A 17,690-nucleotide genomic window follows, 5' to 3' on the forward strand; every position below is an offset into this window, starting at 1 on the left:
CTTGATGTAAATATATATGAAGATCTCATCTGAAAAACTATGATTTCTTTCAGTCTGTAAAATTCAGCTGAGAAACGTAATGCTTAACCGACACAATAACTGGCCGGGTTAGTCTTTGTAAGAAGAAAATAGCATCATGACAACAACAGGGCTTGTTGAGACAAAAGACAAAGTCACGTGAGACCATAAAAACTTTTTATGAACACTGAAAAGTCTGAGGTCGAGCCAGAGCGATTCTTATCGGCGAGTTTTCCATGGCTAGAGATGTCAAACAATTGAATATTTTGTCAAGCCCGCATATGACGACTTATCTGACACGCTGTACTAAAGCTCATCGTAGCGTAAATCTGTCAGCTTGGCGACAGGAAGATGTTTTTCTATGAATGATGGTGACCTCACATCTACAACGGCTCGGGTTTCTTTCTACATCTCAGAGAAAGAAGCAAAACATCTGTGACAAGAACTGAATCATTACTTTTCCATTTATTAAAGAGAATTTCTTTACAACATTTAGCTGTGAATGAATCAGATGTAGAAGAGATCCAGAGAAACCTTGTGACAAAACAACATCACACAAATTCACACAAACTCAAACAAGTTGAGGACCACCGCCGAAAGGCACCAGCACAAAAATCTACGTCCACAGATGAGATTCGATCTCAGGACGAACCGTGTGAGAAACACAGCGGGAGTTTATGGGAATATTCAGACGGATTGAAACAAAAGTTTTAAACGTAGCTGCAATCGACACGTGAATTCAATTATCTACACAGAGTCAGATGACGTGCACTAGATTACGGCACGTGGAGTGTTTAATAAAACGTGTCAAAATAGTTAAATAACAAATCCGTCATATTACATTACAATGATATAGAGCTAGAAAATTATATTAATGGGAATCTGTCACAAACATTGATAACATTAATATATTTTCTAATATTATTCGAGTGCATGTCTACACAGGAGCCAGCCTGTATTCACTGCCTACAAATTCTGTTTCTCAAATACATTAGAAAGTGTGTGTGTGTGTGTTTGGGAGAGACGTCATCTTTTATCTTATTGCCTTATAAACAGCCAGATAAAGAGAGGATAAACATCAATTCATCCACTAAACAGTGTAAAAACATCCATCTTAAAAAGTAAAAAAGAAAAATGGAAATCAAATCACATCGTTCTAGAGGCCGTTTCATTGGCACAATGAGAAATTAAGCACAGAATCATTTGTGGTTAGACTTGACAATGACAACATCTACATTCTTATAATTACGTTGTATTATTATTTTTTTCATTTTTCGAGTCAAAACAAGGGGAACAAACAAACAAATAATATCGTAAGTACAGTAAGATAACAGTTAACAGCTAACCAACTCTTCACTACTCGGGGTGTAAGGCACAAATTTACAGGTGAAAGAAAAAACAACTGAAATGTGTGTGTGAATAAAACACGTTGGCTATAAATGAGTCTCCTTCTAAGTGCTTTGCTTGTGATGATTGGTGATCAGTAGCCGTCAGTGTTCAATGCAGATGTGTAAGACAAAAGATTTTCCTGTGTGAGCTTCACAAACTCTTCTGGCACAGGTTGATAAATACTGACTCTTCCAGCCTTCACTTAACAACGTCCAAACCCACCGTTAGTGGACAAAAGTACTGGCTCCAGTTTAATGACTTTAAATAATTGATTGATTAATTCAAAGTAAAAAGTACTCTCTCACTTTCAACCTTAAAGAGTCTGTCTTTCTCCAAGCACTTTATTAAAAAATAAATACAAGCTGTTATTAGTTTAGTCAACAGTTACAGTAGATGTTTCGCTTTGACCAGTAGCGCATTAACACTGACACAGGCATTTCTTCACAGCTTTCCATTGTAAACTCCAGGAGCTCTTCGGGTTCGAGCTCGACGTTTCCGAGTGCTTGATAACCGGGGTGTGTCGTGTAATTCCTGCCCACTGACGTGCTTTTGGCAGATAACGCAACGTAGCTTCACTTCCTCAGCCGGGCAGAGTCTCCATCTCTAATCGCTCCTCACAAACCGATGTTACGGGTTGCCGTCCAGGAACTCGTCAGTCCGAGCTGGACGTGTACGGATTGCAAAATGTATCAAAAGAAAGGTAATAAAGAGTTGCGCTTCCAGCTGTACAAAGCAGATGCACCGTCTAACCTGCAGATGCGCACAGATTATGTGCAGGTGTCGCTAGACTTGACTTTCGTGGAAAGGGACACGAGTGACGGTTTGGGAGGGACATCCGGCTTGAGGTGTCTGCGTGACAGGGAGGCGTACGAGTTCAGTCCGAGGTGACGCGAGAGGCCGAGGATCGGCGGGGAGGTGACGTGCATTGAGTCCACCCTCTGCGGAGCAGGAGGAGGCGTGTCAACGTGGAAGCTGTGGTTTCTGGACATGTGGGAAGAGTTGGACGAGTTGGTGTTGTGTTGTTTCTTGAGGCCTGAGCTCACGGGGAAGCCGCGGCCGTACACGGAACCGTGCACGTCCAGTCTTTTACCCATCTGCGGGACGGAAGGAGGGACGGCAGCGCTCAGAGATGCCTCGCGCTGGGGAACCCGTGGCGGCGCGCCGTCGCAGTCCGAGATGCCGAGCCCTTGACACGGACTCTTGAGGGTTTTGTACTCGAGCGTAGCGGATCGGTCGTCTGGGAGATCCACCCGATGAGGTTGCTCCACGTACTCATGCTGGTAAGCCTGCTGGTGCTGAGGGAGGGGCAACACCACCACGCTGGGGATGTGGCCCGGTGACGGCCGCAGCGGTAGGTCGGTTGGGATGACCACAGAGCCCACGGAGGGCAGGTCTTTGGTGCAGGCGTTGATCAGGTTCTGGTTCCTCTCCCACTCGCGACTGCCACGGCTGGACTTGCGACGAGGCTGCAGGGGCGTGGACTCCGGTGTGGGCAGGCCGCTCAGATCCGGGTGCTGGTCCGCTTTGATGAGAGTTCTGCCGTTGGCCAGACGCCCGTTGTGCATGAGCGGGGTGAGAACGGCCTCGGGGCGGCCATCTTTGCCTTGTGTTTCAAAGAGGCCCGTCAACTTGGTGACGCTGTTCATGGAACCTCGTCTGGAATGAACGGAGTCCTTGTCCTTGCGGCCGGGCAGATCGAAGTCACGCCGTCGGTGGTCGCACACGCAATAGACAATAATGCCTGAGAAGATGGCACCCATCACGAAGGCGAGGATGACGGCAATGGCCAGAAGGGTCACGGGGACCATCTGATCTCGATCTCGATGGTACGTCTCTCGGATGACCCCTGCGAAAAGATTTTTAAAATGGGGTTAATAGGAAATTAGATTCACAGACACTGTAAGTGCTAATAACAAACTCTGTTATGAGCCTCTCACTCGGACAATTCTAAATTGTTTGCTATTTTATTAATGAAAGCTGTTTTACATAAAACCTATGGGAGACTTGTTGAGATTGATCATCCATTGCAGTCATTTGATTACTTTACTTTAATGAAGAAAGCTTTTTGGAGCCTTGCCATATAAACTCCACATAAGAAAATAACATGACGTCATTTCAATCTAAATCATTTTGTTGTGTTTGGCAGAAGAAATGAAGTCATCTGAGATGGAATGACAGTGATAATTTTTTCATATATGAACTATTTCAATTAGACTAAACGTACTGATCAATCTGTTGTAATATAAATATTCTGTATAGCCTAATGTTTTCTGGTCTCTAAAAAAGGCAATGTTTTAAAAATTTCACTGGAATTGGACATTTGATCGACAAACATTTGCCATATAGTTATAGACAATACTAAAGCTGCCCATCTGTCGCAAAATGAAGAAAAACTCATTGAGGTAGACAGCCAGACACTACATCCCAAAAGATAACCGTTCTATTCATCCACCATTTAAAATTCATACACAGGACACGCTTACATTTCCACAGAGGCGAATCAATTCTGCGCTTTACAATAGTTACAAACACATTAAAGCTAATCCATTGGGCTGTAGTGTTTAACAGCGCATGGGGAGTAAAGATGCATTAACACGGACAGACACCGCATGGATTTATTACTCATGACAAATGTAAAGTGTAATGTGTTGTACACCAGTAGTTTGTGTTTAATGGACACCGAGTCCTGTGCTGCGCTGCATAATGTGCATATTCATTTATAACGCTTCATTTTCCTTTAATCTGGCCTCGGCTGTGGATCTCCTAATGGAGCTGAATGGATGGCGTCTCTCTACACGACTAAAACTATCTGAATCAAATAGAAAGACCTGAGAGGCGTTTCTTTCCTTTAAAATGTTTCATTTTTCTTCCTTATAATCTGTTTGATGTTTGGATGCGTATTCTGTATTTCTAAACTACATCACCAGATTCACAACAGACAGTAAATCACTTTTAAAAGCAGATCACCCAGCACGAATGAACGACGAGTCTTCTCCCGTACAATAGTTAAAGAGCGTCTGGTATGATTCTCTGAAGACACTGACAGCACTCACGTAACCTTTGAAGGCATCTAACTTTCATGTATGAAGTCAATTGTTTCTCAACATCAAAGCGTCTGTTAGTTATGAATAGGACGAGGTCAGGTTTGCTCAACACTTAACTCAAAGACAAAAACTTTTTCTTTCGTTTTGGGAAATAATACTAAACCAACTTTCATTTACTCAGATCCTAAATAAGGCTTAATAATTTGTACAGTTTTTAATGTAAAATCAATATCTCAAATGTTAGCTGTAGATTGTAAAAACTGGTATATATTGCACATTAAGGGTGTCACGATTTCCCACGTCATGTCCGATCAGCTTGCCAAGCTTTTGTAGTGTAAACGCACATGTGGTTGAATGTGTTCAAACAGCCACAAGAGACAGCCTGGCATAGCATTTTTTGTGCTTTTCAAAAAAAAAGAAGAATGAAATCATGATCTTAGAATCGAAAAATGCAATCAAATCAAGGATTTGAAGAATCGACACACAGAATAGAGCGATACGTGCAGGAAAATGCCACAGTTTGAAACCTCGCAGGCGACTCGTGAGAAACGGACACACATGAGATTTATATTTCATGTGACTTGCTGATAATTAAAGGTGTAAGACAGATCATCACCCACACACACAGCGCAAATCTCTTTCTGCGTCTGCAAAGAAAAATCCAACATGTGTATGCCATGACGACGAGAGCATCAACTCAACTGATGTTCACAGATTATCTTCTGGTGAAATGTGCTCATAATTCACATTCATCTCTACTGATTCATCTAATAGAGAAAGTGGTTGTAAATGAGAAACGGTATCTTTCTTATATCTCATTATAACACATGACTCGAGTGTAAAATATTACAGCCTATAATGGATCTCACCGTTTCATCAATTAAATCTGCTGGTTTAAATTCAAAGATGGTCAGAAGGTCAATGTGCTGTGTGCAAATATTATAATCTAATGAATGTGTATGAGGTCATCTTTACATGAATTATGTGTCAGCATTAAATCTGAGAATAGAAAGTCATTGTGACTAATAGTTAACCTAACCTCTATATTATCACCAGCAATATTATTATTACAACAGCATCATAAGTTTACACTCTCGTCTACATGCATATCCATAACTAGAGTTAAATATCACTGATTAACAGCACACAGTCTCCTACATTCATTATCAAACACCTGTTTATCCACATCAGAGAAAACAGAGCGGTTACAATAAATACAACTAAAGAAAATGACTATTTACTGAGAGAGAGCAAGAGATGCTGCTACAGAGGAGTGGGAGAGGGAAAGAAACCAGATAAAGTGCGGGAGAGAGAGAGACACGCATCTATTGGTTGAAGAGGTAGTGAGATTAAGGTTAGTCAAACACACTGAGGTACATTAGAGGTTCAGCCTTGGAACGATCCATCGCAAGAGCTGGAAATCCTGTGAGGTCACAATGGCAGCAGATGGAGGGAGGGAGGGCTGAGCGATGAACAATAAAGCTAGAATCACACACAGGATAACACACAGACATATCACACAATGCCACACACGGATACAACGCACACCCAATGACACAAACACTATAAGTGGTTTACAGGGACCTTCATAAGGGTACATTAGTGTTTTATGCTTTATAAACTGTAGGCTATAGCCTATATTCTAGAAAAATTTCTATTTTAAAACTTAAAAAAAGATGTCTTTTTAATCCACATGCACATGGCACTATGCAATTTTCTAGACTTCTCTAGTCAAGTTTTTATCCAGTGTGCCGCTAGCCACCTTTTTTTTTTTCAAATATTCTCTTGGCTCTACGCACCTGAAGTTTTTCTTGATTCTTTATGATTCATGTGATTATTCAATATTTTGAAAACTTTTGCAAGACTTATATATCTTTCTGTTGTTTTTGAATATTGACTGCGTTTGGTCTCATTTCCTATGGCCCTATTACCTACAGGTGTGCGAGGGTGATTGCAGATTCATTTTAAAAATCACCATTAAATATGTTTTTAAGCCTTTTGGTTTAAATTATGTTTCTGTGGTTATATACCCATCATTTGAGTCCTCATAAACCACATATACCAGAACACTCAAACAAATACAGGACTCAAACATACTGTGAAAATGGCACCAAAATAACTCCATTATAAATATTCATCGTTAGATTTCCCCTCAGAGTTCAGGTGTTGATTTTAGGGCACTCACTACTATCAAATATTTATGTAGGAAACAATAGCTCATGAAAACATCTTCACTGCAAACATCAATCGAATTAAGAGATGTTTGCGTTATATCTAAAGATAAAAAAACATTTAGTTTTATACTAAATGTACTTTTATCGATATTTTCTGGTTTCATTGATGATTGTAATTGACTTTATCACAAAGTCAATCAATCATCCATTAATCGTTTACAAATGGGTCAGAACGCTGGAGCTCGGCTGTTGACGGGCAGTCGTATGTTTCATACATATCATCCTTATTTTATCATCTTTGCACTAAGAATTGATTTCAATTTTTTTTATTTTTAAATTAATAAAAATCTGAGCTGCTATGTACTCCTAAACCATCAAGACCACTTAGGTCTGGGGGTCTTGATTGGCTCACTGTTTGCAGGTCTAAACTTTGCAATGGCTTACCATCTTAATCACAACATCTTTAAAAGTTAAACTTAAAAATTATTAACTTACAATTGCTTTTAGTATACAGTACCTAATGTATTTATGTTTGTATTTCGAGATTATATTGTCCTGTTCAGCACTTTGTTCAACCTTGTGTTGTTTTAAATGTGCTCTATAAATAAACAATAAATTAATGAATGAATTGAAAAGTTTGCATTAACATCATAGCTGAAATTTACATGACATAAAAATTTGATATGTCTTTTTTATAATAGCGCTACTAGTATTTGTAATAATATCATCTATGAATTCATACACCTGTAGTTTTATTTGCCTGTATTTCTCTGAATTTACTGTGATGCTGCTTTGATCAAATGCAAAATTGTGGAAAGCGCTAAAGAAATACATTTGAATCAAATTAAAATTCTGAGGTAAAATATGAGCCGGATGTAACCGGACAGGCGGTCTTGTGTTTGACAACAGTGTTTGTCATCTTTCACAGTACATCTGACCCATCAAAAGTACATCAGCAGATAAACAGACAGTGGGGGTGTGGTCAGAGAGGAGGGGCTGCGTGAATATTCATGAGCACAGGAAACATTTGGGCCACATGTTAAAGAGTGACAGCCACTAAATTCTGTGAAAGCGAAGCAGAAAATACAAAAGGCATGCAACAAAAAAACAACAAATATAATCATCAACTTAAACTAAAGAATAGAAGAGAGCAAAACCCAAATCACAAACAAAATCTGCATAAAATAAATAAAGCATTTCATAAGAAGCTCTCACACAAGCCTGATATCAGTACCATGGTAAAAACGCAGTAACTGAAGCACAAACATCAGCAGCGATGAGTTTCTCTGCCACCATTGAGTTTATGTGACACAAGGTCTGATTCCAGCTGAGTTTCATTTGATCGAGACCAAACTTCATCCTCTGTTTATAACAGAGACAGACTTGAAAAGATTTCATCTCAGCAAACCCAGAAAAAGAGAGATTTATCAATCCAAACTTTATATTGACTAATGCGTGTCAGGGGCCAAACTTGACTTAATGATTGACAATCAATATAAATGAAAGTCTGCGGTCTGTAATGAGTTTAGCTCATAATGTAACACCACACACACAGCACAGTCAGGAGATAAAACCATCAGCCTGTTCAATATGAGCTCTTCTTCAAATTTAAAGAAAAACCTCATTAATCTGTACTGCTCTTACTAAAACATCAACTCTGTTAACAGTCGAAGAGATCATCACAAAGCAGTTTGGGATTGTCATGCAGAACATACTTTAATGTCGTTTTTAAAATCTTAAAACGCCATCTATGAAGGCAGAAGAATCTTGAAGATGAATGAATGATCTTCTAGAGAGTAATGAGACTTTCTGGATGTTACAGTCTTAGATAAATCTCTCTCTTATCCAGTTACTAGATTTATGAATCGCTCTCTTAGGTGAATGAAACAGCTGGAAGCAGACCTACACAGGAGGAACCCTTTCCCGTTCCAAGGCTTACCCGCATCCTCGGGCTGCGTGTCGCTCTTATCGTCAGGCTGGGGAGGGTCCTTCGGCTTGACCATGCGACCCCGGCCCAGCGGACCGCTGGCAGCGGGTGGGACAGTGGTGAGAAGGCCTGCTGGAGCACAAACACATTACTGTCTTTTACCCAAGCTGGATTCTGTATTTCTCTCTGTTGTGATGTCACTCATCAGTAAGATCATTAAAGGCAGACGGTGTTTATGATGCCAACATCATGGTGCTTTCAGAAATAAATGCATTTATGCAGTTAGTTTGTTCTCATATCATCAAATATATGATCATAATTTAAATAATCATAACATGTTATGTCTGTGCATTTTTGTTGTTGTTTTCTGCCATGTAAAAAGTGGAATAATGTACAATCAGCCACTCATTATTAGTGGTTGTTTAATGGTTAGAGTTGGATTTGTCAAAGGTTGCATGTTTGATTCTCTAGCGGGCGGAATGCGATCAGTAGCGGGTGGAATGCGTTCAGTAGCAGGTGGACGGGTGGAATGTGATCAATAGCGGGCGGAATGCGATCAATAGCGGGCGGAATGCGATCAGTAGCGGGTGGAATGCGTTCAGTAGCGGGTGGACAGGTGGAATGAGATCAGTAGCAGGCGGAATGCAATCAGTAGCGGGTGGAATGCGATCAGTAGCAGGCGGAATGCGTTCAGTAGCGGGTGGACGGGTAGAATGCGATCAGTAGCGAGCGGAATGCGTTCAGTAGCGGGTGGACGGGTGGAATGCGTTCAGTAGCGGGTGGACGGGTGGAATGCGTTCAGTAGCGGGTGGACGGGTGGAATGCGTTCAGTAGCGGGTGGACGGGTGGAATGCGTTCAGTAGCGGGCGGACGGGTGGAATGCAATCAGTAGCGGGCGGACGGGTGGAATGCGTTCAGTAGCGGGCGGACGGGTGGAATGCGTTCAGTAGCGGGCGGACGGGTGGAATGCGTTCAGTAGCGGGTGGACGGGTGGAATGCGTTCAGTAGCAGGTGGACAGGTGGAATGCAATCAGTAGCGTGTGGATGGGTGGAATGCGTTCAGTAGCGGGTGGACGGGTGGAATGCGTTCAGTAGTGGGTGGACGGGTGGAATGCGTTCAGTAGCGGGTGGATGGGTGGACAGGTGGAATGAGATCAGTAGCGGGTGGACGGGTGGAATCCGTTCAGTAGCGGGTGGAATGCGATCAGTAGCGAGCGGAATGCGTTCAGTAGTGGGTGGACGGGTGGAATGCGTTCAGTAGCGGGTGGACGGGTGGAATGCGTTCAGTAGCGGATGGACGGGTGGAATGCGTTCAGTAGCGGGCGGACGGGTGGAATGCGTTCAGTAGCGGGTGGACGGGTGGAATGCGTTCAGTAGCGGGTGGACGGGTGGAATGCGTTCAGTAGCAGGTGGACAGGTGGAATGCAATCAGTAGCGGGTGGATGGGTGGAATGCATTCAGTAGCGGGTGGACGGGTGGAATGCGTTCAGTAACGGGTGGACGGGTGGAATGCGTTCAGTAGCGGGTGGACAGGTGGAATGCGTTCAGTAGCGGGTGGATGGGTGGAATGCATTCAGTAGCGGGTGGACAGGTGGAATGCGTTCAGTAGCGGGTGGACGGGTGGAATGTGTTCAGTAGCGGGTGGACAGGTGGAATGAGATCAGTAAAGGGTGGACGGGTGGAATCCGTTCAGTAGCGGGTGGAATGCGATCAGTAGCGAGCGGAATGCGTTCAGTAGTGGGTGGACGGGTGGAATGCGTTCAGTAGCGGGTGGACGGGTGGAATGCGTTCAGTAGCGGGTGGACAGGTGGAATGAGATCAGTAGCGGGTGGACAGGTGGAATGAGATCAGTAGCGGGTGGACAGGTGGAATGAGATCAGTAGCCGGCAGAATGCGATCAGTAGCGGGTGGAATGTGTTCAGTAGCGGGTGGACGGGTGGAATGAGATCAGTAGTGGTTGGACAGGTGGAATGCGATCAGTAGCGGGCAGAATGCGATCAGTAGCGGGTGAAATGCGTTCAGTAGCAGGTGGACGGGTGGAATGCGATCAATAGCGGGCGGAATGCGATCAATACCGGGCAGATTGTGATCAGTAGCGGGTGGAATGCGTTCAGTAGCGGGTGGACGGGTGGAATGAGATCAGTAGCGGGTGGAATGCGATCAGTAGCAGGCGGAATGCGTTCAGTAGTGGGTGGACTGGTAGAATGCGATCAGTAGCGAGCGGAATGCGTTCAGTAGCGGGTGGACGGGTGGAATGGGTTCAGTAGCGGGTGGACAGGTGGAATGCGTTCAGTAGCGGGTAAACGGGTGGAATGCGTTCAGTAGCGGGTGGACGGGTGGAATGCGTTCAGTAGCGGGTGGACGGGTGGAATGAGATCGGTAGCGGTTGGACAGGTGGAATGCGATCAGTAGCAGGGCAGAATGCATTCAGTAGCGGGTAGACGGGTGGAATGAGATCGGTAGCAGGTGGACGGGTGGAATGCGATCAGTAGCGGGTGGAATGCATTCAGTAGCGGGTGGACGGGTGGAATGAGATCAGTAGCAGACGGAATGCGATCAGTAGCGGGTGGAATGCGATCAGTAGCAGGCGGAATGCGTTCAGTAGCGGGTGGACGGGTAGAATGCGATCAGTAGCGAGCGGAATGCGTTCAGTAGCGGGTGGACGGGTGGAATGAAATCAGTAGCAGACGGAATGCGATCAGTAGCAGGTGGAATGCGATCAGTAGCAGGCAGAATGCGTTCAGTAGCGGGTGGACGGGTGGAATGAGATCAGTAGCGGGTGGACGAGTGGAATGCGTTCAGTAGCTGGTGGACGGGTGGAATGAGATCAGTAGCGAGTGGACGGGTGGAATGCGTTCAGTAGCGGATGGACGAGTGGAATGCGTTCAGTAGTGGGTGGACGAGTGGAATGCGTTCAGCAGCGGGTGGACGAGTGGAATGCGTTCAGTAGCGGGGGACGGGTGGAATGAGATCCGTAGCGGGTGGACGGGTGGAATGCGTTCAGTAGCGGGTGGAATGCGATCAGTAGCGAGCGGAATGCGTTCAGTAGTGGGTGGAATGCATTCAGCAGCGGGTGGACGGGTGGAATGAGATCAGTAGTAGTTGGACAGGTGGAATGCAATCAGTAGCGGGCAGAATGCGATCAGTAGCGGGTGAAATGCGTTCAATAGCAGGTGGACGGGTGGAATGCGATCAATAGCGGGCGGAATGCGATCAATAGCGGGCGAAATGCAATCAGTAGCAGGGTGGAATGCGTTCAGTAGCGGGTGGACGGGTGGAATGAGATCAGTAGTGGTTGGACAGGTGGAATGCGATCAGTAGCGGGTGAAATGCGTTCAGTAGCAGGTGGACGGGTGGAATGCGATCAATAGCGGGCAGAATGCGATCAATAGCGGGCGGAATGCGATCAGTAGCAGGTGGAATGCGTTCAGTAGCGGGTGGACGGGTGGAATGAGATCAGTAGCAGGCGGAATGCGATCAGTAGCGGGTGGAATGCGATCAGTAGCAGGCGGAATGCGTTCAGTAGCGGGTGGACTGGTAGAATGCGATCAGTAGCGAGCGGAATGCGTTCAGTAGCGGGTGGACTGGTGGAATGGGTTCAGTAGCGGGTGGACTGGTAGAATGCAATCAGTAGCGAGCGGAATGCGTTCAGTAGCGGGTGGACTGGTGGAATGGGTTCAGTAGCGGGTGGACAGGTGGAATGCGTTCAGTAGCGGGTAAACGGGTGGAATGCGTTCAGTAGCGGGTGGACGGGTGAAATGCGTTTAGTAGCGGGTGGACGGGTGGAATGAGATCGGTAGCGGTTGGACAGGTGGAATGCGATCAGTAGCGGGGCAAAATGCATTCAGTAGCGGGTAGACGGGTGGAATGAGATTGGTAGCGGTTGGACAAGTGGAATGAGATCAGTAGCAGCTGGACGGGTGGAATGCGATCAGTAGCGGGTGGAATGCGTTCAGTAGCGGGTGGAATGAGATCAGTAGTGGTTGGACAGGTGGAATGCGATTTGTAGCGGGCAGAATGCGATCAGTAGCGGGTGGAATGCGTTCAGTAGCAGGTGGACGGGTGGAATGCGTTCAATAGCGGGCGGAATGCGATCAGTAGCGGGTGGAATGCATTCAGTAGCGGGTGGACGGGTGGAATGAGATCAGTAGCAGACGGAATGCGATCAGTAGCGGGTGGAATGCGATCAGTAGCAGGCGGAATGCGTTCAGTAGCGGGTGGACAAGTAGAATGCGATCAGTAGCGACCGGAATGCGTTCAGTAGTGGGTGGAATGCATTCAGTAGCGGGTGGACGGGTGGAATGAGATCAGTAGCAGACGGAATGCGATCAGTAGCGGGTGGAATGCGATCAGTAGCAGGCGGAATGCGTTCAGTAGCGGGTGGACGGGTGGAATGCGTTCAGTAGCGGGTGGACGAGTGGAATGCGTTCAGTAGCGGGTGGACGGGTGGAATGAGATCAGTAGCGGGTGGACGAGTGGAATGCGTTCAGTAGCGGGTGGACGGGTGGAATGAGATCAGTAGCGGGTGGACGGGTGGAATGCGTTCAGTAGCGGGTGGACGAGTGGAATGGGTTCAGTAGCCGGTGGACGAGTGGAATGAGATCAGTAGCCGGTGGACGGGTGGAATGCGTTCAGTAGCGGGTGGACGGGTGGAATGAGATCAGTAGGGGTGGACGGGTGGCATGCGTTCAGTAGCGGGTGGACGAGTGGAATGGGTTCAGTAGCCGGTGGACGAGTGGAATGAGATCAGTAGCGGATGGACGAGTGGAATGCGTTCAGTAGCGGGTGGACGGGTGGAATGAGATCAGTAGCGGGTGGACGGGTGGATTGCGTTCAGTAGCGGGTGGAATGCAATCAGTAGCAGGCGGAATGCGTTCAGTAGCGGGTGGACGGGTAGAATGCGATCAGTAGCGGGTGGAATGCGATCAGTAGCAGGCGGAATGCGTTCAGTAGCGGGTGGACGGGTAGAATGCGATCAGTAGCGGGTGGAATGCGATCAGTAGCAGGCGGAATGCGTTCAGTAGCGGGTGGACGGGTAGAATGCGATCAGTAGCGAGCGGAATGCGTTCAGTAGTGGGTGGAATGCGATCAGTAGTGGGTGGACGAGTGGAATGAGATCAGTAGCGGGTGGACGGGTGGAATGCGTTCAGTAGCGGGCGGAATGCGATCAGTAGCAGGCGGAATGCGTTCAGTAGCGGGTGGAATGCGTTCAGTAGCGGGCGGAATGCGATCAGTAGTGGGTGGACGGGTGAAATGTGATCAGTAGTGGGTGGACGGATGGAATGCGATAAGTAGCGGGCGGAATGTGCTCAGTAGCAGGTGGATGGGTGGAATATGATCAGTAGCGGGCGGAATGCGATTGCAATCAATAGCAGTCCTGATGCGATTAATAGCAGGCCACATGAGAATTATTAGTGGGTTGAATGTGATTTAAAGTGGGCCGAATACTATAATACAAAAATAGCGGGCTGAATGTCATATGAACCGTTGTTCAGTTCTGCAGTATTTATTTGTCATTATGTAATTTTTCATGAGAGCTTTATAGACGGATCAGCAAACACAAAAACTAAACACTTCTTTCTAAAACTGGTACTCTGGTAGAAAAACACACCCGGGCATTACTGTCATGTCATGTATGAATGGACAGATAAACGCTCTTTCATGCATCCCTGCTGTGGCTGTTGTTCACTCCGATCGCCCGAGCAGCTCCCAGCCAAAGCCATTAAAATGATTTATTTAAGAAAGTACCACGGGCTGAGAGATTACTGTGACAGCGCTATTTCATAATTCATTTTCCACAGGCAGAGGAAGAGCCAGAAAAAAGCATGACACACCCAGATGAAGAAGGTGACAGCTCCCTACAAAAATAATCTCTGAACTGCCAAACTGCACATACGCTGATGCCAGGAGCGAGGAATATAGTTTCAAAGGTAAATCCACATGGCATCACTTTATAATAAATGCATTTATATTCTACATTATAAAGACTTAAAACACATTCTTATGAGCAGAATAACTCAATGAGAGGATGAATACGATGAGAGCACAGTACTGAAGACTAAAGAAGCTCATAATACCAAATATTGATATTTTCATCTAAAACACGACTCAGATCAGATGCTCTTCAGACAGACCAGTAGCTGATGTTATATGTGACTCTCATTCATTCAGAAGCTTTAGTGTTGTGTGTGTTTGCTTGTATTCATAGGGAACAAACAATGTTCAAGTGAAGATATTTTAGATATTGCTTATTAGAAAAAAATTCAGGCAAACCAAATTTTTCATTTACCATTGGGATACACAATTATCATGAGCCGGTTATGACAATGTTCTCAGGAACACACTTAACCAAAAAAGTGCACATGTTTAAGTTAAATTTAACAAATAAGTCATAAGCGATTCTTCTTTGTAAACAAAATCAGACCTTACAAAACAAAACCTCCAAAATAAATATAAAACAATCAAAATATGAACAGACATCTGCCCAATCAAATGATGACAAGTCAGAATGAATGACACACAGGGGGCGGGGCCTGTGAAACCTTTATCTATGGGCTGCACAAAACTCGTTTAAAAACATGAGAAATTGATGAGGTGAAGGATTCTGGATAATATCGCTCAAAAGAAATGAGACATTAACTAAGAGAGAAACGGATGAAAATAGGAGGAATATAAAGTGATTTGAGGTAAAAACAAAGTTTAATAATTCTCATCTGCTTTTACTCACCATTAAGAGCCACAAAGGAATCTAAAAAAAAATTACAAACAAACATGTTAACTGGATGAAATGAGATTTCATGAAAGACAACTAGAGAAACTCACTAACTCAAAGACACTAACTCAATAAACCACACAACAACATTAATCAAGATCACATGTGAACATTAAGTGTTTTTAAAGATACAAATGACACAATGTAAAATAATGTTTACTCTGTAAAAAAAAACATAAGTGTGTGTGTGTGTGTGTGTGTGTATCTTAGGATCTTGTCATGTCCACATCTCTCAGTAAACTGGTTCTGCTTACTTTGGCAGTCACCCAGTCCATCTGTGTTGCCCTGGTCCACATCCTGCTCAAAAGACCATCTGCACAGTAAACACACACACACAAACACACACACACACACACACAGTGACTAAAAGCTCAAGACCTTTTGGACTAAATTTTACACTCAATAACTATAATCTCAAACAAGCATATTTTAAAATAACAATAAGGTCAATAGATTTAGTTACAACATTCTTGTAAACACTATCACTAAAGCTAAACCAGTAAGTAATGATTTCTGAACTCTTCACTTCATATAAAAGCTGTGGTGAAGAAAACATCAAGTCAAAAGACTTTCCATCGCGGTCACAAACCACATCGATCATAGCCACATAATCTCACACTGAGTCACTTTAGAGAGAGCTCGTATGTTCAGATTGGAAATGGAAAAGTCGTTCTGAAGAGCAGAAACTTTAGCAATAATGCCATCGTTTAAAAATCCATTGAAGCTTGGCAAAGATCAGCTGCTGTGTGATGAGATGCCAACAACCTCGTTTCTTTAAAACGCCACATGTTGTTTCTTCAACCGTGATATATAAATAGACTCTAATGATGAAATATGGACCCTTCGCTCCGTTTCTCCACCAGTTCAAACCACAATCACATTGAGCCGCATGCAAAAGATTTCGGGTAGACTGACATCATCATTTGGCTTGGGTGAACTATAATTACAGGACTGAGAATAAAGCGCCGTACTTTGTGTCAGACGTGATTTCTCTGCAAGTGCCGTCTGACATCCAACCACAGTAAGGGTCCCGGGAGGCGATACAGGACCTGAGAGAAACACACACGAAGAGTTAAATCACGGACACTCGTCCTGTGCGACCGTCAAACTGAAATTCGGACCTACTTTTTACACTTTCCGTGTCGTTCGCAGCGAGAAAGCGGAACTCTGACCACACATGATGAGAACGCCACGAACAGCGAGTGACTCCTGTGGTCGATCTGCATGCTGATAATGCGTTTGTCCTCCACTCCATCAATGCTGCACCTGAACACATCACACACATACACACACATCAGTTTTACATGTGCCCATAGAAATATACTTTATTATCTATGTACACGCACTGCTGAGGCTTTACATGTCTACACTCATGATTTATTAAAAGCCTTTCAGAGGAGTATTATTAATCATTTGAACATTAGTGCTGTTGCTATCATTTCTATAACAAAACAAGACATTCAAGGTCACAAGAAAATGATGTAGAGTTATTTGGCTTCATGTCGGGTTAACCTGAGGTTTTAATAGTCTCTAACCCTAATGCACATCATGGCTTACTGCTAACATTGACAGTGAAAGGTGTGTATAGGGTTAAATCTTTATCCAGTATGTGTGTCTCTGTTTAATTTAAGAGCGTTTGTGAGTCTCTCTGAGCAAACCCACATCATTCATTGTAATGTGAATCTCAGTCAAACTCTTTCATCATTCACTGTTTGTTTGGTCGGGCCTCGTGGTCCAAACCAACAGCAGAAGAATTTCCACAGCGCTCCCTTTAATTTAGCAACCGCGCGTGCAGCGCTGTAACCCGATGAACGAGTGTAAATAACAGAGTAGCTCTCTTCTTAATAAAATACACACTTCTCAGGATTATAGACGCTCAGCTCCTCCAGAAACAGGCTGTCATTGAGCAAACCGCTCCGCATCTTGGCCAGAAACTTCAGGACGACCCCTCGCTCTGAACCCAGAAAAACCACCGTGTGGTTGTGATGGGGACCGGCAGCATTATCCACCGCTATTCGAGTGAGACGATATCTGAGGAAATGAGACAGACAGTCAGAGAGACAGACAGCCAGGTAGAGACAGACAACCAGAGAGAGAAACAGACGACAAGCGAGACAGACAGAGATTAAGGGTTATAATGAAATTTCCATCAAATCCTTGGGATTTGTGGCTCAGTTCTCACTGAAGAAATGAAACTCTTATCTGGCGACTGTCGTTCCAATTATCACACTTATCTGTGTTAATGTACTTTATGTATCATTTCCAAATCTGTATGCAAATACATTTTCAGTGTAATTATAACTGGCAAGATAGAAATGGAAAGACAAATAAGTTATACAGCAATCATTTTTTCCTCTTTTCAAGTC

General features: G+C 44.5%; 1 protein-coding gene across 3 annotated transcripts in view; it reads right to left on the bottom strand.

Annotated features, from left to right (window-relative positions):
* Window positions 1–464: 464 nt before the first annotated feature.
* The window catches only part of sema6a (sema domain, transmembrane domain (TM), and cytoplasmic domain, (semaphorin) 6A), a 44,857-nt gene continuing 27,631 nt past the window's right edge, over window positions 465–17,690 (bottom strand). Inside the window, exons 13-19 of one of the 3 annotated variants that reach the window (XM_065270226.2) lie at window positions 17,182–17,355; window positions 16,450–16,590; window positions 16,296–16,373; window positions 15,579–15,637; window positions 15,280–15,300; window positions 8,565–8,681; window positions 465–3,253 (exon numbers count right to left, since the gene is read on the bottom strand). In XM_065270226.2, the coding sequence (XP_065126298.1) occupies window positions 2,175–3,253; window positions 8,565–8,681; window positions 15,280–15,300; window positions 15,579–15,637; window positions 16,296–16,373; window positions 16,450–16,590; window positions 17,182–17,355 (1,669 nt within the window). In that variant the 3' untranslated portion in view covers window positions 465–2,174. Of the gene's footprint in view, window positions 3,254–8,564; window positions 8,685–15,279; window positions 15,301–15,578; window positions 15,638–16,295; window positions 16,374–16,449; window positions 16,591–17,181; window positions 17,356–17,690 lie in introns of all 3 variants that reach the window. The other 2 variants (XM_065270224.2, XM_065270227.2) reach the window with 2 other exon arrangements.

Source organism: Paramisgurnus dabryanus, chromosome 11, assembly GCF_030506205.2.
Source record: "Paramisgurnus dabryanus chromosome 11, PD_genome_1.1, whole genome shotgun sequence".
Taxonomy (NCBI): domain Eukaryota; kingdom Metazoa; phylum Chordata; class Actinopteri; order Cypriniformes; family Cobitidae; genus Paramisgurnus; species Paramisgurnus dabryanus.